General features: G+C 47.0%; 5 protein-coding genes across 5 annotated transcripts; 2 read left to right on the top strand and 3 right to left on the bottom strand.

Moving 5' to 3' along the window:
* Positions 1 to 3,742: 3,742 nt before the first annotated feature.
* F5891DRAFT_1208099 (uncharacterized protein) lies at positions 3,743 to 4,650 on the top strand (the record flags this gene model as incomplete). The annotated part of the gene is made up of 4 exons (XM_041369094.1): positions 3,743 to 4,033; positions 4,080 to 4,265; positions 4,319 to 4,423; positions 4,492 to 4,650. 4 exons carry the CDS (start codon positions 3,743 to 3,745, stop codon positions 4,648 to 4,650), a joined length of 741 nt encoding a protein of 246 aa, XP_041218709.1.
* A 1,906-nt stretch (positions 4,651 to 6,556) lies between these two features.
* On the top strand, positions 6,557 to 11,226 carry F5891DRAFT_1208098 (uncharacterized protein; the record flags this gene model as incomplete). Its single annotated transcript, XM_041369093.1, has 8 exons — positions 6,557 to 7,599; positions 7,647 to 8,389; positions 8,445 to 8,544; positions 8,602 to 9,970; positions 10,020 to 10,151; positions 10,203 to 10,421; positions 10,480 to 10,797; positions 10,852 to 11,226. The coding sequence occupies 8 exons, from the start codon at positions 6,557 to 6,559 to the stop codon at positions 11,224 to 11,226; spliced, it is 4,299 nt and encodes a 1,432-aa protein (XP_041218708.1).
* A 54-nt stretch (positions 11,227 to 11,280) lies between these two features.
* On the bottom strand, positions 11,281 to 12,324 carry F5891DRAFT_1208096 (uncharacterized protein; the record flags this gene model as incomplete). Its single annotated transcript, XM_041369092.1, has 3 exons — positions 11,281 to 11,475; positions 11,524 to 11,651; positions 12,039 to 12,324. The coding sequence occupies 3 exons, from the start codon at positions 12,322 to 12,324 to the stop codon at positions 11,281 to 11,283; spliced, it is 609 nt and encodes a 202-aa protein (XP_041218707.1).
* Positions 12,325 to 15,528: 3,204 nt separating this feature from the next.
* On the bottom strand, positions 15,529 to 18,037 carry F5891DRAFT_1282213 (major facilitator superfamily domain-containing protein). The gene is made up of 10 exons (XM_041370523.1): positions 17,407 to 18,037; positions 17,329 to 17,348; positions 17,174 to 17,281; positions 17,039 to 17,124; positions 16,979 to 16,990; positions 16,701 to 16,923; positions 16,275 to 16,652; positions 16,112 to 16,228; positions 15,918 to 16,058; positions 15,529 to 15,856 (listed from the first exon to the last, which is right to left on the bottom strand). The coding sequence occupies exons 1-10, from the start codon at positions 17,605 to 17,607 to the stop codon at positions 15,580 to 15,582; spliced, it is 1,563 nt and encodes a 520-aa protein (XP_041218706.1). The 5' UTR covers positions 17,608 to 18,037; the 3' UTR covers positions 15,529 to 15,579.
* A 3,310-nt stretch (positions 18,038 to 21,347) lies between these two features.
* Positions 21,348 to 23,306, bottom strand: F5891DRAFT_1196751 (uncharacterized protein; the record flags this gene model as incomplete). Its single annotated transcript, XM_041368353.1, has 7 exons — positions 21,348 to 21,462; positions 21,514 to 21,659; positions 21,710 to 21,838; positions 21,898 to 22,024; positions 22,083 to 22,276; positions 22,321 to 22,429; positions 23,137 to 23,306. 7 exons carry the CDS (start codon positions 23,304 to 23,306, stop codon positions 21,348 to 21,350), a joined length of 990 nt encoding a protein of 329 aa, XP_041218705.1.
* Positions 23,307 to 24,995: the final 1,689 nt, after the last annotated feature.

The raw sequence follows: 24,995 nt of genomic DNA, 5'->3' as shown, positions 1-24,995 counted from the left end.
GACTCGAGCCTTCTTGAAGGCAGGTACCTGGGATGATGGTACTACTAGCGTTGCTGAAAGTGGGAGGGATGGTGACTCGTGACTATTAGGATGACAGGACATGTCACCAGAATTGTATGATGTGGTCTCAAGAGAGTCGGGCAAAGTGTTTGTGTGCAGGCGCTTACTTGACTGGGAGCCACCAGGAGTGGTGCCAGAGACGCTGCCCCCTACATCCATGTTGAGAAGATCAAGGGCTCCATCTGGACCATCAAGTACATCGTCTACAGCGATAGAGGCGGGGGCTGCAGTAGCAGGGTGGAAGGAGTGGCGTCCACGAGCACCGCTGTTTTCGCCCAAGATGGCCTGCATGTCGTTGTACGGAGGCCATCCTTTGTTGCGAAAGGGGCACATTGCAATTCAGGACTAACTCGATATCAGTTGATAGTGTCGCAGTATATTTTATCATAATGACATACCTTTGGGGCCACATATGCATCCCAGACGCTCGCAGCAGCAACTCCCTCAATCCCAGCCCCACGAACATTGTCCCAATGGAAGCCTGATACACCGTGGTAGATCTCAATTTGATTGAACGTTTTCTTGAGCTAAAATGATCTTGTTAATTCAAGATTAATCAAGATAAAAAATCACGTACCGAAGTCCATTTCGTCTTGGCCATCTTGCCCGTCTTAAGTGGGCCTATTGTTTGAATTGCCTGATCAGCATTGATAGCGGCCGCTGCGCTGTTGTAGGTAGGCATTGAGAAGTTTCCTCCATCACCGCCTGCTGCCCGGTTCTCAACAAGGTGACAAAGTAGGACATCAACCTCTGAATCTTGCCAATGTGCCTTTGATGAGTTGTCAGTTTGTTGTGCAATTTCTGGTTGGGCCATGAGAACAGTTGTAAGGCTGGCACAGATGGCAGTAAGGGCGATAACACTAGTACAGATTCTTTGCCGACGATGACAATCAATAAGATAGGGATAGGGATTCATGGTAGATGTACAGGTAGGAGATGTAAAATTAGAAGTCCGATGCTTCAAGCCGAGAGCTCTCACCTCAAACTTTGCCAAACCTCAGTCAACATCTTGTTGCCGAACTGACTCTTATGCATATTTGTGATTTTATTCAGAAACCGTCCATTATTTACATAACAAACAAATGGGTTGAAATATGCACAATTTTTCTCAGCATGTGCATCACATTTGTATACAGGACTTTTCCGGCTGTGTCTCAGGTGTCACGACTGCCCTACTCTGAGCTCCCCTAATAAGAGCATTCAAAGTGATCTCCGCAACTGGTCATGATTGATGAACAAACCAAAGATGGCCATATCCTCGGTCATAATATTTTCATTGCTTTCGTTACTCCACTTTCTCTGTGAGTGTTTGGTTTGGTTTAGCGCGAGTGTTGTGCTTAATGTCCGGTGCTTGTAAAAGTGCGCAGACGGCGTTCGAAGGATTCATAGCTTGGAAGTCTGATGTAGACCGTAGGATGCTGGTACGTCGATGTATCATCATGTTGAACTCTGGTTTGACTTTTGGGGCTTAGTTGATGCTTCCGTGAACATGGTTCGCACTTTTCCTGAACGGTTTTATTAGTAGAACGAACAAGCTCTTCCTCCTCTGACGCTGCTGGCGAGTATGCATTGAAAGTACCAGCTCTAACGCAAACTCTCAAAGTTTTGGTTGTACTAGGTGACGAAGGGGAGCTGGTGGATAGCCATGTTGTTCGCGTTCACAATAATTCCGTATGGCGCAATTATCTTTATCTTTTTGCTGTTTGAATCTGACGTCAATGTGACATGTTAGGCGAAGGCTTTTTCACGTCCGAGCATCGTCAATCCCAAGCCTAGTGATGTTACATTTTTGAAATGATCGATGTCATTCTTTCTGTTATCCGTGAGCCTTTTCCAGCCTTTCAACTTCGCCAAGACCTTATTTGATTGATGTGATCCAACAGTCGCTTTTTTCTTATGGAAAAACAAGACTGGCGTGCACCGTCTCGACGGAGCACTCTTACGGTTCTGCATTGTTGCCACAGAATCTGCAGTCTGGTGATCGCTCTGCGTTGCTGTTTGCGCAGGACTGTTCTTTTCGCGCAACGTGAGTGTAACTCCAAGTTGTTCACATACCAACAAATCTGACGATACGCAGACAAACGGAAACCGTCTAGTTTTCGTATTCCTGCTTCACACAGGCAAGCTCTACACCTTGTCGATCCTCCGCACATTAAACGCAAAAGTCAAGCTACGAGAAAGAATGAAATCAGACGACTTCGCATGAGGCTCGTTAGTGTAAACCAATCCGCTCAGCCCCCTACAGATTATTCAACCATGGGAACGGACACCACCTACACTCCTTCTCCGCAGAATTGGCGCTCAATTCCAATATACACAGTCCTTATGGACAAATTAGCTGATGGTGACCCTACAAACAATCAGTTCTTTGCCTTCCCATACGAATGAGATTGGGAAGAAACCCAACTTCGTTTCGGCGGTGAACTCAAATGTCTAATTTCACAGCTCGACTACATCCAAGGTATGGGCGTGAAAGCCATATCTCTCTCAGGCACGATATTCTTGAACGTGATATGGCAAGCCGACAGTATGTCTTTATCTCAATCTCATCCACAACTCATGCTCACTTTTTTCAGGTTATTCTCGACTTCTCCGTATTGGATCATCATTGGGGTACTATTGATGATTGGGTAAACTTCGTCGACACAGTACACGCATGCGGCATGTATATCATGTTGGATTTCACAGTCGGAATATTGTCCGACCTTATCGGTTTTGAAGGGAATGTTCTCTATATCCACCAATTACAATCATCACTCACTCGCCCACCAGTTTACTCAATGTCAGCGCCCCACTCACTCTCGATGAATATGATGCAGTCTACAAACCAAATTACCTCTGAGGTTTTGAGGAGTATGTTGATTTTCCGTAAGTAGTTATTTTCGTTCGCTTCGTGCCTGAACCCTCTTAACTATCTTTTGTCCCCTAGGCCATCAATACCCGTAACAGGCTATGATGGTTGTCACGAGTCCGACTTTGATCAATATGGTGATATGGTGTGCACCCTGACTGGCAACGTGAACTTTCCAAACTTGCATCCGTACAGGACCGTCTCTGCGAATGGAAACCTTTCGTTATGGACAAACTCACTACCTTTTCCTGCATGACTATCATAGCCCTTGATATAGATGCCATTCGTGTCGACAAGTCCACACAGCTCATTGTCGACGGCATGACTGCTTAGGCATCTGCAACTCATGCTTGCGCCACTAATCTTAGAAACTTGGCCAGAAACTTGGCCGTCGTGTACGATCTCAACATCAACTTTGTCACTGCTTGGAATCGAATGTTTGTGAACAACGACTTCTTGAATACAAACACCGGCCTCACCGATCCGAGGCATTCATTCGGAACAAACAATTTCAATGTTTTCCGCTGGCCTAGTTTGGCGAATGGCACATTGAGATCCGCATCGCATCTTATATCACATACCTGGTAATGCCAGGGGTTCTATTGGTAGGAGCTATACTCGAACGTTTGTCGCTGCAGGACTTAGCTTTTACAGATCTATTATGGCGAGGAGCAGAATTTCTATCTATAACTCCACACTTCAAACTATTTCTTCGGGTGACCAAGTGATTACTTTTATCACACTGCTACTCTCGGCCGTCAAGCTATGATGAGCAACAAGGCATGGCAGCGCCACGGGTGCTACAGACTTGGATCTGCTCAATACTTCAACATGCCGCTTGAGTCCGCCTTGCCGGGATGTGACGATGATTGGAACTCGCTCGATCATTTTTATCCCACGACAGACACGCATCGATCTGAGTTCTCAAGGATAATACTAACTACCAAACAGAGTACTATCGACAACTCCTCCGAAAGTTTCAAACTTTCTCAAAACACTCTTCCGAAGGAAACTCGTTCTTTGGTTAGGCTTTTCTTACTCGTGGCAAAGTTGATGATGTTAATACTCCACACAAGGCTCCTCGCACCTAAAGTCTTGCGTGATTATTGCTCAGCGGGGTATGTTAGACCCGGTGCTTTTATACCCTTATGTTCTAACATTATCGCAGCCCTATGGGCGTAACTGGAGTTTCCTGTGGAGTATTCCGATCCCCAAATGGGCGATCGTGCTTCTCATCATCTTTTTCATCGGTGTCTGGGCTTTCATGCTCTATATCTTCACGTCCTTGAGTAAGACGCACACTTGGTTTTTGCCCGTATCCCCTGTCGGTCTTGATGCTCCAAGATGGTATCAGGTATGATCTTGTCGATGTTGCATCGATCTTCAGTGATCTATCATGTTTCACAGACATCGTGGGGCACCTCATTTCTTGCGCTCTATATCCCGTGGGCTGGTTCAGGGGGACCGTACCTTGGTCTTCCTCTGTGGTTTTGGATGCCGTGCAAGGCGTCGGTATGGGAATGATTCTCTTGCAGACGTTGTCAAGATTGCACGTCTGTGCCACGCTCGCTTTCTCTTAGGTCATTGGGTCTATCTGTGTTATGGCCGCCCGCGCAACCGAATCAAACCGTATCGGTCCAGGGAGCGCGTTCCCTGATGTCAGAACATGGGACTTCTTGCAAGGTCTCAAGGGCAGCCCTATGGCCTCCACTCTATTCTGGATAGCGTTGATCTGCTAGATTGTCATTGTACTAGGTTATTTCTGGTTCTACTGCACAGAACAACTAGGCAAGTTGTCGTGCAACCCGGCTGTGGAGATGCTCGATGTGGCTAATCACCATTGTTTCAGCTCGACCATAATTATGCTATTGCTATTCACTGTCATCAATCACGCACATATTAGAACCATCACGCCATTCGAGGACTTTTGTTTTCATGGATACTTTCGTTCACTCAAATTTTTTCGCTGTTGGATTATAGATGCCATCAAATTTTTGAACTCTGTACTCGCTCGCACATCATATTGTCGACGCTTCGTCAAATCGAAAATCACGTCACATACTCTAGCTCTAGTGCCTCAAACAAGCGCACAAATGTTTTATAGACTGTTTTGGTGTTGTCAAAGTCATACATTGCCTGTCAACACTATATCAACCTTACTTCAATTTCAGTTCGCCATAACGTCACTACTCTATTTCCTCGCCCCCGACTGTCTATTCGGTGTGTCGATTGAGCTGTGATTCGCGATTCGCTGTTACAAAGTGTTTGTTTGCAAAGCACATTTTGCACTTATAACAACAACGCATCCCACGATCATCAAAGCTACTCTACGTTTTTCCTAAGTATTGTCTAACCTTCCTACTACTCTTCCACTCAGTTTGACAAGTTCTTTAACGAAACATCCAAAACTTGTTTCCCGGACTACTCAGCTTCTTGCACTGAAGGACACTGGTTTGTGCAGGATGAGCTGCCAGAACGCTGAGACCAACAACGGTGCTAGCGACATTTGAGTTGCCAGGTTGAAACCCTGAAGATATCAACATTGATATCAAGCCAAGTTCAGCATGGCTGCCTCGTTGTATCTGGAGATTCGAAGCGCTCGCATGACGATAACGCCCTATTCAGTTTAGAACTTCATCAGATGTGTGGCAGTCCAGTGCATGCCAGCATCGATCGAGTTCGGCGTCTAGCTTCCATGCAGGCCTCAAGCTCAAACTTCAAGCCGAAGCTCACGGAGTTCATCCTGCTCCCGACGCGCTTCTATTGGCGAGCCATGCATGACACAACGTGCAAGTAGCATTAATGTGCGTACACTCAGGACGATCGAACACTTGTGGTTCAACGTTCAACTACAGAATCGATGTATTCATTGCTGTGGTTGGAACGAATGGCAATTCTACTAGTATCTTCTGTCCTGCGTGGAATATGCCAGGGATCCAGGACCAGCACTGCTTAATCCATTACCCGCCATTGGCCTCCAGTAGCGGCCACCTACGTCACCCGTCTTGATCCTTTGACTGAATCGTGACGCAATGTAGGGCCTCGCACGCAGGTTATTTTTTCCACCACTACCGTATGGAACATTAACTCGAAGCTGTGTATCAATTCTTTTTTGGGCAAGCCAAAATGAAGAAAAGACAGCCCTTTCCGTCGTTGCACTGAGCTTGTGTATTCATTATAGCGGAGCCTGTTCTGCAAAACGCGATAACACTTTGTATTGTTCAATCGCTCTTTACCAAATGCCAAGCCTACCCAAACACAGCCTATAGGCTTCACACGGCTTTACTGTTGGCTCGCCCGGGCCACTGGCGGTAGACACACTGCTTGTAATTACGACAAAGCTGCCTTGGGCGTTAGGCTTTTTGGGCATTAAGCATTTAACTTCGAACTCCCCGAATAGATTGAATCAACAAGAAGCTCTTCCGCCGGCCACGCTATCATGATGTAGTCGATTACTGTCACCAGGTTTGCTGTGACTCGTGAGTAGCAATCATCTGGATGCTATAATATCAGTGTGCATACTTGACTAATAGATTAATTAATTGAATCGCCGAAACTTTCAAAACTTTCGCTCTTACGGTATCATGGCAAGTCGTCGCACATTTTCTAACTTTCTACTCTCCTGAGCTTATTTCTGAGCCCACTATGACGCGCAAACGGCGCAACGATGCATACCCTCGTGACAGGGCCTCCAAGCGGGCTCATCTGGAAGCACCTGGTAATTCTAGCTCTGACTTGGACTCGGATGATTTCAATGGTCCACTTGAAATCTGGTTGTCCAATGGACAGTCCGCTGTGTGCTGCGAACGATCGCATACTCCAGTGCACCCCGCGTCAAATCCACTATTTTCGGCCCCTACCACCATCTGTCCCTTGTTAGCTGGAGTAGGAATGTCTTTTGGGCAGTATGGTTTTGTCTGTGCCGTTACCTCTAGTCTTGTGCCTGCTGCTCACATGTTAGTTCACATGGAGCACCTCCACCACCGACAGAAGTTAAGAAATCGGACGCCTTCAACAATCAAATCACTTCTGGTGACCCATCTGCTTAACAGCCACCACCTCACGTCAACAACACCCTGTCCCACCCCCCTTAGTGACTTATCTGAGCCCATCCCGGGTCTTCAGTCAGAGTGGTCGTCTCGTTGTCCGCACCTGGGCTGTCGTCATTGGTATACCATACCAGCAGGGAAATATTCCACCAAGGGTCAGCAAGCTCCCACCAGAAAACACATCGCTGCAGCACACCCTGACAACGCCGATACTTATCTGGCTGGGGTCTTCGAACTGAAATGGATCTACCGTCCATTTCGCAAGATTGTCAGTGGTGAAGACCCGCTGTCTTTGGTGGTCTGGCCTTTTATCAAAGACTATGCCCCTGCATCCTCAGCGCAAGCTGTTGTTGTTGTGAGGTCCTCTCGCATCCGACATATGGTTTCTGTCCATAGTCAATACCTGACAGACCTTGGGTGGCAGAAGTTTATTGCTAGCCTGGGCCTGCAACCAGGCGTTCTTCTTGGGTTGGTTAGACTTAAAACGAAGAAAGAGGCCCTGACTTTCGAGGGAGCGGAAAGGCAGCTTGAGCTCGGCCTCATTACCGTTCGCAAGCTCTACAGGGCATATATTGTGGACGTCCAGACCTATCTATCTTCCAAAAATGATGGGCAGTTTCGCCAAGCCATAACAATGAAGTGAGTACTCCCCATCTTTGTTTATGCATAGCTCATAGTCTACTCAGCACCAAGGCGCACTTCAGATCATTGAGCCGAGTCTCCTACTATACCTACTCCAGACCTTTGTCTCGCTGCATCTGTATGCTGATCAGATGGATCCACGCAGAGCAGACCGGGGCCTTGGCGCCATTCGGCGCTCTTTATGTCAGACGGAGTCTGGCCCAGGAGTACGCCGCCAATATGCTCTACCACTACCTCATTCAAACCAAGATTCTCCGTCCTGCTGCGACTCTCCAACTTCTGCATCAACTGCTCGTGACCCTCGTCAAGCACAAATTTACGAACCTAGAAACGATGGCGTGCCCAACAGACTACACCCTGTGCATCGGCTCGCTGGCTGACAATGGCGGCTTTCTACTTGCTTCTACCACTGCCAGGACTTGTAGTATTCTGCAGCACAACTTTTATACCGTCATCATTCACTCTGCTCGGCTTGAGGACCACGGCCATCAACGTTTCATCCCCTTTGATTTAGATAATTTCACCAGGGATCCTGTACCGGATACAGGTGAGGCGTCTCAGCCTATGAAGGAGCCAGCCGCTGCTACAAATGAAGAGGAAGGCGCTGATAGTATGGTGATACAGTTCCGGGAAGCAGAGGAGGAATGGGTAGATGGTCACGATGATGGTATAGATGCAGAGAAGGGAGAGTCTATGCTACCGCATGAAGCCGAAAGCGAATGGGACTTTGAAAAAGAAGAAACCTTTCATTCTTACTATCTAAACGGCGACACTGCAGAGAACCTAGGTGAGGCGCACACTAGGGATGCCATACAGTACACTAATATGAGTGACATATTCAGACACATATTATGACCCGCAGTCTTCTCTGCCAGTTCAACGATGTCCATCAAACTTTGCTGCTCAGGTAGATCGCAGTCCCGGGTCAATCTCGGTCTTAAGGTAGGCTGTTGTGTGCTGCTTCCACATCCGGGATTATACTTACCTGCATGGCCTCAGCATTCTGGCGGAGAATTCACACTACGTTCAGCCCTTACTTGCCAGCCATCCCTCGTTTGCCACGCCTTACAACCAAATCAAGACTGCCTGGTTCCATTCAAGGTCGACGTCATTCAAAGAGAAACGAAACTATGGCTTTTTCTTCACTGAAGACGGCACTGCCGTTATGATGCGAGACGGCGACGACATCTCCCAGAGTATCCTGTTTGCAGATCTTGGGGTATTAGCCAAGACCACGATAGAAAATATATCGGATCAGATAGTCCAGTGCTTACCGCATGGTTGCAACGATCTTCTTCGACAGTTTCGTGGCCTTTCGAGCCAGTTGGTTGACGACCTCACTAGTCCCGACGCCATTTTCCTCCAGCCTTCCAACCGTATTCTTATGCAGCCACTGTTGGATGCCATGTTACAACATCTATCAGACCCAGAAGAACCCAAGCATCATATTATGCTTTCGCCTTCCGTGATTAGTGAGCAGGCCGCCAGAAAGTGGCTGGCCTTTGACAAGCAAATTCTTGGACAAATTCTGGTCGCCTTTCTCCTGACGTGCGGGATACCTCCCCTACACTGGCAATTTCGGTCCTTTCAATTTCATTCAGATAGCAAGACTGATATCCCTCGTAATCTCTATCTTTTAGGCTCTGAACTTGTTATAGGTCACCCGGCGGCCAGACAACTCAACCAGGTCTTAGAAGAGTGGCTGTGGGCCTTTCCTGCCAGTCTCGCCCCACTTATTCTGTTCTACCTTGCAATCATACGGCCTAGTGTCATTCACATCACAGGCCTTCTTCATTATGTCAACGACGATCACAGGACTCATATCTTTGCTCATACCTTTCCTACTACTCGCCTTGAATTTCCCCGAGTTTGGAACGGAAGCGATGTGAATAATTTACTGCAGATCCACACGTCCTCTCTCCCTATTCTCTTATCATGCGGGCTTCTGCGAAACGTGATATCCGCTATGTACGATCAGTTCTTCCCAGCTCTTTCCCACGTCGGACCCTCAGATGACTCTATGGTGGATCGCCAGGCCCAACACACAAGAAAGACAGGCAACACTCATTATGGACGGTCTGATCATGTTCCCTTCGCTTTTGGAATGACACTTGAACAGGCTCGCAAATGCATGGCCTCCAGTCAGGCATTGCATGCCTTCTATGGGTTAGGCAGTCTGGATCATCAATGGGCGGAGCGCTCACAAAACTCAGCGTTTCTGGTTGACTTGAGGAACGAGAGTCTGGCTCTCAAAGAGGCAAGGGTTCTTGTAAGAGAGACGTACAACTTACACCACTGTCACTTGCCGGACGGTCTGGACCAGATAGCTGGCCTTCTAGAGACTGCACCTTACTTGACTCTCAAAGACGTAAGTGAATTATAGGACTGAAATTCATTGTCCTTAACACTTTCACCAGGGCGTCATCGGAGATGAGGTGCTTCGACGGGTGATGCATGCAGTGTTGTTTGGTGATTCTAGACCCAATATTCTTGATCGTCCTTCTGGAGGAGGATACCTGATTGCTGATGCATCATCCGCCGTGGTACAGGTGAGCAACGTTTTGTTACTATTGTTTAGAAATGACCCTCAATAACTTAAGATTATTAAAGCGGTGGAGGAAGTAGAATGCGGAGTCCACTTTAATTCTCCAAGACACATGGATATCGGCACCATCATTCACTTTGATGAAGTAGCAACACAAGCCCGAAGGCACCTCACTGCACTAAAAGATGATTTTCCTATTTTGTGGATGAATCTATGCACTGACATTCATAGGCTTTATCAAAAGCCGGGGGTGGCGCGAGAGATGTCATGGGTTGTGAGAGGTGTTCCTGGATAGATACCCTCACATATACATGTGTAGTATTAATTACAAGGAACGCGATGAGCTGGACGATCAGCATCAGGAGCTGCAAAGGGAGCACGACCTTCTTCAGGCGCAGCATGCTGACCTCAAAAGCACATGCACGACTCATGAGAATGAGCGCCGCAAAGTCGAGCGCTCAATTGCTGTGCTGCAAAAGAAATGCGCAGTCGCTGAGAGTACCGAGCAGACGTGGAGGGAAAATTGTAAGACTGCACAAAGAGATGCGCGAAATGCACGAAAGGAGAAAGAAGAACTAGACGAAGGATTGAAAGAGTTGGCAGAGAGGGCAAGAGAGTTTGAGCATCGTGCGCACAGAAACAAAGTGGCGGTAAGCATATACCTGCATTCCAGCAAGTATTGTTGAATTACCTCGCACTGGCAGTACGACAAATACAAAGGAAAATACGAGGCTCTGAAGGAAGAAAATGCGCGCCTTCAAAAAATCCAACAAACTGTAGAGATTCCAGAAGAACAATATCTCTTGGTTGTCGATATAAACGCCCCTGACAGGCTTGAGCGTGCAGTTGAAGACTGGTTGGACGATGAGTGTGATGTACGGGGGGACAATCTTGATGATCATGATAGCGATTATGGAAACGAGTCGAGCAAGGAGAATGAAGACGAAGGGCCCAGTCGTGGTGCTATATGGCTACGGGGCAGGCGAGCAACGGAGAGCGTGGACGACCGCGAACGATCACTTCCTGAAGATCGCCCGTATCGCCCGTACGGAGTACGATTACGCTCTCCCAATAGTTAACAGCGGCAGTGAAGTGATCAGCGGCTTCGTCGTGATGCGCGCTATCAAAAACTTTTATTCCGAGCTGAACACGTAGATATGTCTATTGTGCGAGTTGAAAAGATCAGGATTAATGACCGAGTGTGGCCATATGACACTCACTTTCACGACACGACGCGCAAGAGGGTCGACATTGGGACAAGCGGCAGCCAGGTCTTTGATGAGCACCATCGCTTCTTCGTGTTGATCTGCATTAAATAGTGCGATGGCCTGGAATACCAGATGAAGCAGATAACACGGGAAACGAATTAAATGCACCTTGATCAAGAGAAGAAATTGGTTGATTTCTGAATCATGGTTGGTGAACATGGATGCGACGTCGAATGCTACCCTTGCTTCCTGGGTGCGACCTTTCCCGCAGAGAGCGAGGCCTTTGGAGATGAAGCCTATCAATCTATCAATGACGGACTAATGTTGATTGACTATGTCACGAATGAAAGTTAGCCTCTCGTAAGAGGACAATGATTGGTGGGTCCATCTCACCTTGATTGCATCCTCAAGGGCGTGGTCTAAATTGTGCATCCGGGCCATTACGAACGAACAATTGGCATATGAAGAAAAGAAAGTCGTCGGCGTTGATGTGGATCTGTTGGGTGAGGAGCTCTTCAGCGATAGACAAGTCCCCAGTTAGACATGCATCGCAGGCTGTTGTGGTGTCAAGGATCTGTACGAAGGATGCTCGAATTGTACAATGAGAGTCAGAAATGGAAACTCGCCTTTGAAGGAGCGTCCTTTGGTATTGCCCGCTTCGAGATCTTGCTATCTCCACCTACCTCCACTGAGGATGTGCTTACCGTCCACAGAGAATGTGACACATTCCATGGCGGATGAACGCTGGAATACGGCGATAGTTCGTTGATCTGAGAGCCGCCAGAGACGAACATGGTTGTAATGAGATGCAGAAGCAACGAGGGTGCCAGCGGGATGAATGGCAATGGCGTGGATAGTGTCAGTGTGGCCTTCGTAGGCATGACCGACCTGCTGCCAGGTTGATGTGTCCCACTCTTGTATGGTACTACGGATCATTTCGATTACCTCCTGGAAGAAGGCGTGTGCCATCGGGCGTCCACGCGAGTGACAGGTCCCTTGATTGCGTGAGACCTGTCAAAGATGCAACTTCTTCCCTTGTGCCTGGATTATAAATTTGGATATTCCTGGATGTTGCGATGGCAAGAAGTTCACCAGAAGGCGGGAAAATTGGTCATGGCAAGGGGGACCGTTTTACCCCTTGCCATGGCGAAGCTGCCCAATTCACTGATGTACCTTCGGTGTTTGCCGAAGGTCGAAAAATGAACACAAGCTACCGACGCTCAACAACTACTGTGCTCAACAACTACTGTGCTCAGTTGGACTTCCAATGCTCTTGTACGCTACGAAGATCTTTCAAACCTTTTCACCCGCTCCAAAACGTCTAATTGACAACTTGCCTTCCAATGTATGGAGTTTGCACCCCGAAAGATTTGGTACGGCTGTTGGAGACGGCTTGTGTAGGGTGTCTGGTTTTGACTAGCTGTAAGTTATTACCCTGTCCCACTACTATCGGCGACATATGCTAGCCTGACTGTCGATCTATCAGTGTTTATTCGTCCGCTGACCTCGAGCGTAGCATTATTATACTTTCAAATAATCTTGCACCTCTCAGCACCATCGGAATTGGAGCCACGTACGTACGTTCATTCTCTACCTTTTTTGTAGGGAGTCGACATGATAATGATTCTTTCAGACTCCCCGTGCACAAAGAGGTGCTTGTTCGGTCATACGTTTCCCAGTCTTGAACACTCCTCCCTTGGTCCCTGTCGTGGTACTCGCTTAATTGTTGGTCCACGTCTAGACCTATACTTGCCCCGACCCCACCCAAGAACGATCAGCCCATCTGTCACGTATTTCAACGCTCAGGGTAAGCATTTTTATGGGCTGTCGTCTAGGATATGCTCTGACTCCCTGCGACCCACTTTTCTCCCATAGTCCATCTATACGGATATCCCAGATGGACGATAGGGAAATTGTGATCTCGATGAAGAACCATTGCTTCATCGGCCATCTGGGCTTTTGCGAATCTTTATTTTTTTAAAAAACCTCTTGTTCTCCATCGCCCGCGTTCGCTGACTGGCTCGGATGGCTGAGCAGGATTGTTGCATGACCAGCTGTCTGAACTGACATGCTACTCAGGTCGACAGTGATGAATAACGATGGCGTCAACAGTTGAGTCCATGTCATGATCTGGTTCGATGCATGCTGACAGACTTGATACTTTCTTTACGCGTATCAACAGATCACAAGGACCTGAATAGAAACACGACGCAAAATTCTAAAATCACCGACTTCCTTTTCTTCGTTGTTTGTGCTCAGACAGTCGATAACCAGGGAAATCATCATTCTCGAGCTATCAGCTGTCTGAGCTCAGGCACGCTAGTTTTACTTTCTGATTCACAGCACTTTTGCATTGTGTTCCATATGCCTGGCCCAGATGCATTATTCAGCGGACCGATGTGTTATTAGCTGTCTGTGCTTGTACAACCATTCTCGCTTCTCACTTTTTTTTGCCCAGACAGTCAGGATACTTTGTCAGTGCAATTTACTCTCTGCTCACTACACCTCATCTCCTTGCCATGCGCATCTATGGCAGAGGTAAATACTCAAGCCTAAGTCTCTCGAAATCATCATACTCTACATTGTTGAATCGTGCTGGACCACAGACAATTGTTAGCGTTGAGTTGGTTCAATCAGACAGTCTCCAGGTTATCAACTCCCTACTTTCTAGGCCTTCTGGCTGATCAGACGCAACATCACTCATCTGTGGTGTCGGACTCGCTCAGGTCGCTTCTTCTTTTGCTTTGCTCGGGCACTGCATGACAGAGCCAGTGCGATTTGGTCCAAGTACGTATATCAGAATATCGTGGTTGGCGCCTCACTGATACTTCCCAGGTGCGCTTGATGCCTTTCGACTTAAAGCCCCGAAATCTCTTCTCTACTCAGCACTCAGCACTTGTCATCTCCCTGCCATGCACATACTCACCCCGTAAGTCTCTTCTTACACTCAATATGTTTGAATCATGTGTCTGACCCGTTCTGCTACGCTCTCATGCACAACCCCTAGCCATTCGACAGAAAGGGCTCGACTTATAGTTAGACCTTGTGGAGAAGGACCATCAGCGAGGGGACTATTGGCCTCCCAGGCACGCCTTGAACCAAACATGTATGTTTCCCTCGATAAAAAACTTGGAATGCTAACATACTAGTACGTTCATTGTTCCGCTATCGTTCATGTCGTCATCCTAGTAGGATATCATTTCTGACCGCCTGATCTAACCCGGGATTTATTCTAGGCTATCCTTCTTTCAAAGACAACTTCCCGCCATCGATATCACCGGTCACCGGCACCCACAAGTCGTTTTCCTTATTGGTCGTTATTGTTGAAATTTCTCCCCGTTTCCCCGTTTCCCTGCACGCGTGCATGTCTGTATCTCGTTTGGTGCCTTACTCTAAGGCAAATGGTCGTGCTTGGCAGAGGCTCCGACAAAATATCGTGGCTGAAGGCCTCATTGGTAGTTTGATAGGTACGCTTGAGGCCTTCTGACTTGAAGCTTTGATTTTCTAATTCCACGCTCAGCAGATCTTATCTCCTTGCCATGCTCATTTTTCGAGTCACGAGTCTGCGCGATTCATTCATTTTCCTTCTCCATGGCCCGGATGGATGAAAATGCATCTCAGACTCACGAGCTATCAGCTGTCTGGGCACTTGCACTAATCATCATTGCATTTCAATATCTAGCATCAAGGTCCGCGTTAATTGCTACATAATTTCAGCTTACCACTTGGTGTAAGCATAGGTGAGTAGCTACTTCGTTCCAGTAGTAATGCAACAAAAAAAAGGTTTACCTAGACCTTTCAGATATACTTGCATCTTCGCTGCATCAAAGCACCCATTTCCTTTTCTTCCAGTCTGGGACATGCACTGCCTAACCCCGCTGACTTGCTCAAATCTGCCTCATATCATGATTCTAATCCAAACTCTTTCTTGCTGCAGGCTGATGCATGGATGATGGGACCCAATTATCGACTCCTTTTCTGGGTACCTCCTGCTTCGCGACATGCTATACTCCTTGGACTTCATCGGTGATACCCAGGGGATATCCTGAGCTTGATTTGAGCCGCATGGCACATCGAACGCACTGGTCGAGTCGCCGAGATGCGTGAGTTCTTAGTCATTTCCGTCCTCGCACACGTCACAACAATTTTATTGTTTGTAATATCGGGCGTACCATTTGATTCTTTGATGACTTGTCAATGTTATACCTAGCACAGAGCCTGAATTTATGATTGTCCGGATAAATAAGAGCGAGTCGGTATAAGTGGTACTGTCAGAAGTATCAATATGTCAGTTTTCAACCACACCAGATATCTAAAACCAATCGGATCTCGAAGCTCATTGATATCGTTCGCATCCTGCTCGTTCCTCTCGATCTGCTCGTTCAAGTGCTTCAGATACAAATACATACCACCAAACATCCCTGTCGACACTCCGAGTGCAGCGATGCAGATAGCATAGGAATAACGATATGTCGGGCCCCAGCTCGACGGCCATATGTACCTATGCGAACAGTGTAGTGAATAGTTAGCGAGAGCAAGAGACCGGTAACAGCGTCACTGACGCTCCAATAACACTGCCTGTCTGCCCCAGTGCGTTCATCAGAGCGATAGCAATGGCGCGCTTTGCAGGTTCTCTAGAGAAAGTATTGCTGATCCATCCAAAGAGCAGCAAGTATCCACTGATGACTTGAGCCATCAGGAACCTGTATATTTCTGAGTACAAGACTGACGCCCCACGAATGGTGATACCACTTACAGTGAAATATAGCGCGCAGCCTTGTCCATCGTAGAGATTGATATGATGAATGCAAGGATGCAGAGTGTATTGGAGACCATGAAGCATTGGTAACGCTTTTTCTTCTTGTCAGAGTACCTGGTCCCTGTGAGATGCGACTTTGCGATAGAAATGATTAACTAACCATGTAAGAGCAAATGCGATCATACCCCCGAACACCCACGGAGGAGCGCAAAGCAACAGCGTTACAGTCGCGTCATATCCCAGTGTCGCGCACAGCGTTGGGAAGTAACCGGTGAAAGACTGCCCCAATATCTGGAACATAGTTGCAAATGCAAAGAACCATACCTTCCAGTCAGACACGGCATCCCGCAGTCCTTGCATGGTCGTCTGTTTCCCAAGTCTGTCAGCATTATCATGGCCATCTTCTGCGAGGCGAGAGATAGCGAGTTCTCTTTCCTCCGAGGTGAACCACCTGGTGTTGTACGGGAAATCAGGGAGTATGAACATCGCGCAAATAGCGACCGAGATGGTGATGCCGCCTTCGATGTAAAATAACCATCTACAGATCATTCAGCTTCAAGGAGCGATAGAAACGATCGCCACCTGCCTCCATGCGGCTTGACCAAGTTTGTCCTGCATGTTATGAAGTATACCAGATGCAAGCAGCGATCCGAACGCAGCGCTGAGGAAAATTCCACTAGAAACGAGAGCTATTCTCAAGGCAACCTCGTCTCGCTTGTACCATTTAGATACAAGAAATACGACACCGGGGAAGAAGGGAGCTTCAGCAAGGCCAAGAAAGAAGCGGGCGACAACAATCCCAGTATAACTTGAGTCAAACTATCAGAAATAGGATCTGAACGATGCAAAACAAGGAAGTGTACTTTGTTGTGGTCCCTGAGTATAGTCAGCAGCCATCTTCATGAACGATTTGTGTCGACAAACCTGATAATATTGATATTGTACCCCATACTAACATACAGCACGGAAGGATGACAGAAGGTCTCTCCAGCCAGTGTAGGATCATATTCCTGAAAAAAAATTACGTTCGGTTGTCTCTCGATGAAGGACGAAACTCACCCTGGCACTTGCATTGTAATGTATCCAACAGATAGGATGGACAAAGTTGTGGCGTATTGTTCTCCATGCAAGTGCAGGTCTTTCTCAAAACCCTGTAACCGAGCGTTGCTACAGATTTCATAAGATTCGTGCAAGTACGACAGTATGTCACGCACCTAATATTGGTTCTGTCAATCTAGGGTGCACAGTGAGATCAAAATAGAGTTTGCAAAGACCTTAGACCTCAGACTCACTAAGTTCAAGGCATATAAAATCAGTATTATGGACATGCGCAAATCAAGCTTCCTCAGTAATCTCCTCTCAAGGTCATCACGAGTATGACAGCGGACACCAGCGGGCACGTCATCGATCATGACGACGGCGTCAACCGTTTTTGGATCGCTGAGAGTGGGCATCTTGAGGGGAGGGAGATAACGCAACATGTGGGGTTGCATCTCTTATAAACACGTAGGAAGAATGGTGCCGATTTGATTACAGCTGGATGTGACCAACGCTGGATGAAGCAACTGGGTGACGGCGGAACTGCGCGGCCAGAACGTACCCATCATCCGGCAGAAGCCCCGACGTGCCAGGACCAGATTGTGTGACACGAGCGTGACAAAGTTCTGCCGAAAGGCAATAAAATGAGCGGAGGAGTAGAACAATAGAGAATGATATGACGGGGTAGCATAAAACCATGTCCGGGTAGCTAGAAATTAGTGTTTTGAGTAATGAAGAAGATCCATATATATCAAAATGAACTGGCCAGGAGGACACGAAATCATCAATTAATATTAATATATATACTCTCGGGCAGAATACAATGGCCGTGATACTTCTTGAAAGCTTGGTGCATTGATGGCCCATGTGGCTTGCACTCCGTTGTCAAAGACCATTTTGGTATGCGTCAACAAACCTAAAAGGTCTAACCCTAACTTGGAATGCTAAATCTGGTTTCCACGGTTCGTGTCGTCGTCCCTTTGTCCGTCACGCGGATTGTCCATAATCCAACACGCGTTTCCCTCAACTTCTCGCCATCAATACACCTCGCGTCGTTCAAGCGATCGTTTGCCTGCCCTAGGAGCGACTGTAATCGATTGATTTATGCCAATTGGTGTATGTATGCATGTTTCGTTAGTGCTTTACTTTGATGGTCGTGCTTAGCAGGGGCTTCAGCAGACCTCATCTCGAGCTTGTCATGCTCATTCGCTACAGTCGAGCGATGAGTCCGCTGTATTCATTTATTTCCTTCTCTGTGGCCCGAATGGATAGAGATGCATCTCAGGCTAATGAGCCATCTATATCAGCCAGGTGGGCTTCACACTTCGCAATCACTTCTTCATCATTTCAGTGCAAAACTTCGAAAATAGGTAGGATCAGCTGTCGGGCACTTGCACATATTATCGTCGTATTTCAGTATCTGGCATCAAGTACCGTTGGCATCAAGGACCGTGTCAGTCGCTAGACGTTGAAACCGCCAGCTTTGCACTCTGAAGAGGATGAAGATGCTCTGCATCCTGGCTATATATAACATGTGTATGCGTTCTATGTACTTTCTGACCCTGAACCTCCTGAGACCCTGACCTTTGTCTCTACGCACTCTAGGTCTCTGCACTGGTCCCGCACTGGTCCCGCACTGGCTCTAGCTCTCCTTTCTTGCCAACCCTGCACCCTTCCTAGCCCTGCTCTCCTGCCAACCCCGTCTCCGCGAACCCCTGCTCGAGCTCCCCATTGTAACATTCCGCATAATTTCGGCTCACCACTTGGTGCAAGCATATGTGAGTAGCTACTCCGTTCCGGTTGTGATGCCAGTTGACCTAACCAATCTTTCAAATATACTTCGAAACACCATAAATAACACGACAGATCCTTCACCAATTTCTCCTCCCTGCAGACCACTCGGCAAGCATTTCGCTACATAGTACTGCTAGTTGTTACATGTACACGCTCTTCGAAGACAATCGAATTCATGCTAGTTTCTGCGTTGGAGTTGGCCACAATCTTTGCGTGATATTCTCGAATGCTAAGGATGAGGCGTGGTCCTAGCACAAACATCTGCATTCTCCACGAAATTTGAAGAGCCCCATAGAGTATCTGAGCTCCAATAGAACTTGAATTCTACAGAAATGATGAGCAGCGGTTACGCGTAGATATAGCAACAAGTCAGCACACCGAGAGGTCCGAAGCGAGATGACCAAGCTCGATGCAAGAGACACCAACGAAGCTAGCATGTGCGGAACTTGAGCAGAAAAGGATAAGCACACAATCATATTACAAGCTCACCTTGCAAAATAAAGCACATGAGATCTTATCAGTACTTTGAAACAATTCTGAATGGTCGATCCTGTTGATGGGCTGAGTTGTCGCAGGTAATGGAAGTGTTTCACAGCAGCCCAGACTGAGAGACACAGTACGAGGAGCTCCCAAATAGTGTAGAGCATCCAATCCATTCGAAGCGTTTCAGTGTCCCCTTCATGTCCTTGATAGCGGCACATATGCATGCCAGACAGTATCGACTCCTCTATCGGTATATGCGCCCTCGTAGAGGGGGCCTAAAGACTTTTGGTTTTTTTTTTCTTTTTTTTTGGGTTTTTTTTTTGAACATTTGGGTTTTTTCCTTCTTGTTTCCTTCTTGTTTCCTCTGGGTTCGCCCTCTGGATGTCGTCTTTTGGTTTTTATTTTTTGCACATGGCAGGGTTTGAACTCTGCCTCAGCTCATTTGTTTGTTCTTGTTTGCTCTCTTGGGGCAGGTTTTGACTTTTATTTTTTGCACATGGCAGGGTTTGAACTCTGGCAGGTTTTGAATTCTCACCTCGAGTCTCAGCTCCCCTGTTTGCTCTTGTTTTGCTCATCACTTTATTTCTGTGCCTCTTGCAGGGTTTGAACTGACCACCTCCTGATTTGACACTTTTTGCTCACTTTAATTTTTTGCACATCGCAGGGTTTGAACTCACCACCTTCCCTGCTATTGTCTCACTTCATTCCCATCCCAGACTGTGAGTGAAACTGAACTCATGATTGCACAACCCTTTACAAAGAGTTCTTTAAGCTAAGAGATCACTGATTGTAAGATTATAGATTTACTGGGACTTCAATGATATATTCAATATTAATGTTCAATATTTGGAACTCAAATACGGTTGTCTCACTTCATTCCCATCCCAGACCGTCAGAGACGTCATGATTCAAAGATTTCACAACCATCATTCAAAGTGTGCTGCCTCCCAATTGCGAAACCAAACCATTTACAAAGAGTTCTCTAAGCTAGAGATTCTCAGTATCTGATATTCGGGACTTCAATGATATATTTTGGGGACTCAGCTCAGCTCAGCAGGTAGGACCAGCAACAATGACACTATAACTCTGCCCTTCACCGGTGATGGTATGTAGCTTTTGATTGTTTTTATTTTCTCCATAATCTCTCAACAAATTTCAGTGTTAGACAAAGTTTTAGATGGCCGGACTGTGTTGGACCAACACTGCCGACGGCCCATGGGCGGTGAGCATCTACAATGTATTGCCAAGCTCCCTTGATTCAGCTTGTAATTGCACCCCCAGCAAAATCTCTCTCGTCGCTGATGTTAGATATGTAGTTGTAATGCTAGTCTGTGTTGCTCAGATCTACTAACTACACAATTCAGGCAATGAGTAGTGATGTGTTGACATTCTACCAAATTTCGATAAGAATTTATATTGTCATATTATGCTCCGCATACTCTCTCTAAATGCTGGAGCCTTCCAAGGCCAGATTGCTTTGGTTGGGGGTTACTTTTGTCCCATGGTGCGGAGGCTTGACAATGGTGTAGTGCCTTCATCAGCTGATTGCTGAGGTATAGTCCTCCCATGTAACGTGAGAGAACCAATGTGCTTTCCGCAAACTCTCCCAGAATGACGTCGCCAGATAGAGTCATTGAACCAAAGGCTGCATTGTGCCAAAGGCGCCAGGACGCTGATACTGGTAACCATCAGCATGCAGCCAAAATATAGCTATAGCATGCAATCTTGGCTTTCTCAGATCTTATCCTGCAGAGCGTGCTTGAATACTGCAAAGAAGACAGATGCGGCATGCAATGGCAATGGCTACTATTTTCCAGCAGTATTACATATTCGTTCTCATCCGATCGCTTTGATGGTTTACAGAGGCCACAGCAGGTCATCATTGGGTAACATCGTACTAAGATTGTATACATGTAGACTACAAAGGGACGTTTGTAGCCTGTTTGAGGGCAACACACTTTTGTCGGATCTTGAATAAGGTGCTGTTGACACTGATAGCCCTCTTGGCAGCAAAGGAGGTAGGAAAAACTTGACTGAGCAATGTATTAGCATTGTAACTACATAGTGAAGGGTGATAGAAATACCGATTCCACAAGGTCAACAGCTCATCAACTTCCTTGAATTCCTCAGGGTCTTCTAACAGATCGAGGAAACTATGATAAAACATTTCTGAGTCTGTTGTTGTGTCGGTCCGTGAAAACACTGAGGATGAGCTCAAAGCGAATTGCACCTTCAGCTGTACATTAGAAACTCTCCGTTGCAAAAGGATACTTCACAAACCTGAGTTGCGATGTATGCAATAGAAGCGATGGTGACGGATTTCATCCCGTGGAGACGAGCGTTTCCGGATCGTGTAGCTTTCGGCTCTCTGTCAACTGAACTCGGAGAGGTGAAAACATGCTTGTAGGCCTGATAGAATACCATACAGTGAATGGACTCTATGAATACGAGTGCATACTCACACATACTAGTAAGCGGCTTCTGAGAAGGCCGCACCACGGGTCTTCAGGGTCATAAATGTGGTGGGCGTACAAGAAAATGGGCCATTGATCCCCACAGACCAGTATTTCACCACTTCGCAAATTCTCCTTCGTCCTGTTTACAAAGAGCAAAAGGAATCAGATTTTTGATGTTAGCTCAAACTGAAACATACTGAGGGTCGTTCCAGTCCAGCCCAGCAGGACAGAGGAGAGATCCAGTAAGTGGATGGTTGAAACCGCAGTCGATTTTGGAGTTATGATGTAAAGGAGGCTGTATTGCTTCACCCTTCGGGGTCACCCAATCGAGTACCGCAGACTTTAGTGTTTTTGTGTCGTCGCCTCTGGCACCCGCCGCTCCCCTACCAATCTGTAAATCATAAGTAAGAACTGCATGGACAGATAAAAGTGTACCAGCTCTCCAACGTGAATGATTTCCTCCTCAGACCCATCCTTCAGTCGCTCCAGAAGGCCGGGATAGGAGTCCAACAGCTGCTCAAAGACGTGATGTTCCCGCCGCTCTCTGCCAAGCGCATCAGCAAACAAGTAAGTGGGAGAGATGAACGTCCTTGACTCAGCAGAGAAATCCTCTAATATTCCGCCGCCCTCCCAACAGGATGTTTAGGGTTATGAGCCCCCCTAGGATCCACCTAGGATCAATTTTTCCTAGTTTTTGATTATTACTCCGGTATGTACAAGATATGGGAGTCCAGGACTCCCACCGTGTGCAGGCCTCATACCACTTGAGACTCAGATGTGGGAGTCCAGGACTCCCACCATGTGCAGGCCTCAAATCACCTGAGTATCAAATGTGGGAGTCCAGGACTCCCACTGTGTGCAGGCCTCAAACAACCTGAGTATCAAATGTGGGAGTCCAGGACTCCCACCGTGTGCAGGCCTCAAACAACCTGAGTATATGATGTGGGAGTCCAGGACTCCCACTGTGTATAGGCTGCAACAACATGTGTATCAGATGTGGGAGTCCAGGACTCCCACCGTGTGCAGGCCTCAAACAACCTGAGTATATGATGTGGGAGTCCAGGACTCCCACTGTGTGCAGGCCTCAAATCACTGAGTTCAAGATGTGGGAGTCCAGGACTCCCACTGTGTGCAGGCTTCAACAACATGCATATCCATTATATACTCATAGATACAGTCAGTAGTATCATGTAAGGTAGGCCTCAAGCACTTTCAGTCAACATCACATGATGTGACTGGGGTGTGACCTACATACTACTCATATGAAAGTTCTCCTTCTCAAACTTGGAGTTACCTAGATTTTTATTTTCTTTGCCCAGTTCCCAAGATTTGCAAGGGCTGCTCACACCTGTCGAGCGCACTTGGGCATTGAGATTTCCAAAGATTAGTTGTAGCCACATGGACAAACACTTATAGCTCATTTTGAAACCTTTGTTTACATTTGACATCTTGGATAGCATAGATTGTTTATCTGCAAGTCTACTATTACTTTTCCAACAATTCTAAAATGAAGGCATTTTACAGAAGATGTCTTTATCATGTGACATTTACCAAAAGTGTTTGAGGCCTCTCACTACTACATGCTTAATACTTCATTGTACAGTCTCAGATTTACAATATGTTATGTTATGTTATGTTATGTTATGTTATGTTATGTTATGTTATGTTATGTTATATTGCAGGGACTGTCACTATGTTCTATACTTCATTTGTTTACATGATATGGATGTGGGAGTCCTGGACTCCCACCATGTGCAGGCCTTACACCACTGGAGTCTCAGATGTGGGAGTCCAGGACTGCCACCATGTGCAGGCCTCAAACCACCTGAGTATCAGATGTGGAAGTCCAGGACTCCCACCATGTGCAGGCCTCAAACCACTTGAGTATCAAATGTGGGAGTCCAGGACTCCCACCGTGTACAGGCCTCACACTACCTGAGTATCAGATGTGGAAGTCCAGGACTCCCACCGTGTACAGGCCTCACACCACCTGAGTATCAGATGTGGAAGTCCAGGACTCCCACCATGTGCAGGCCTCAAACCACTTGAGTATCAAATGTGGGAGTCCAGGACTCCCACCGTGTACAGGCCTCAAACCACTTGAGTATCAAATGTGGGAGTCTAGGACTCCCACCGTGTACAGGCCTCACACCACCTGAGTATCAAATGTGGGAGTCCAGGACTCCCACCGTGTACAGGCCTCACACCACCTGAGTATCAAATGTGGGAGTCCAGGACTCCCACTGTGTACAGGCCTCACACCATCTGAGTATCAAATGTGGGAGTCCAGGACTCCCACCGTGTACAGGCCTCACACCACCTGAGTGTCAAATGTGGGAGTCCAGGACTCCCACCGTGTACAGGCCTCTCAAATCACCTGAGTATCAAATGTGGGAGTCCAGGACTCCCACTGTGTACAGGCCTCACACCACCTGAGTGTCAAATTTGGGAGTCCAGGACTCCCACCGTGTGTAGGCCTCTCAAATCACCTGAGTATCAAATGTGGGAGTCCAGGACTCCCACTGTGTACAGGCCTCACACCACCTGAGTGTCAAATGTGGGAGTCCAGGACTCCCACTGTGTGCAAGCCTCAAACCACCTGAGTACAAGATGTGGGAGTCCAGGACTCCTACCATGTGCAGGCCTCTTCTTACATAATCCTGCTTGTTGTATATTTTAGCATGCAATGTGTATAAATTTAATTATATGGAGTCATTGTGAAGCAAGCCATGCACTGTGGGAGTCTTGGACTGCCACCCTGCATTAACACCAGTATTTTGCCTACTGTAATTGTTTAGGGTACATATATACAGTAAACAATGAAACTAAAATGAAACAAGAAATATGTGGTCAAGGAGATAAAAGAGATTGTGCAGAAAACAGTTGTGAAAATTAAAAAGGGAGCAAAAGACAATGTAGAGACTCGAAAATTTGAGAATGAGAGGACAGGAAACTGGCCAACTGGCAAAGCAGAAGATCAGGAGATGAAGAAACTGGCAAACAGGGAAGATGAGAGACAGGAGTGTTGGATTAGAGGAGCACCAGCAACTTGGATCTTGAGACTGATAAAACATGCTATGCACTTTGTAATATTTTGGCTATGTAGAAAC

Source organism: Suillus fuscotomentosus (assembly GCF_016647785.1).
Source record: "Suillus fuscotomentosus strain FC203 chromosome Unknown F5891scaffold_107, whole genome shotgun sequence".
Lineage (NCBI taxonomy): Eukaryota > Fungi > Basidiomycota > Agaricomycetes > Boletales > Suillaceae > Suillus > Suillus fuscotomentosus.
This window is presented reverse-complemented; position numbering and strand designations above follow the sequence as displayed.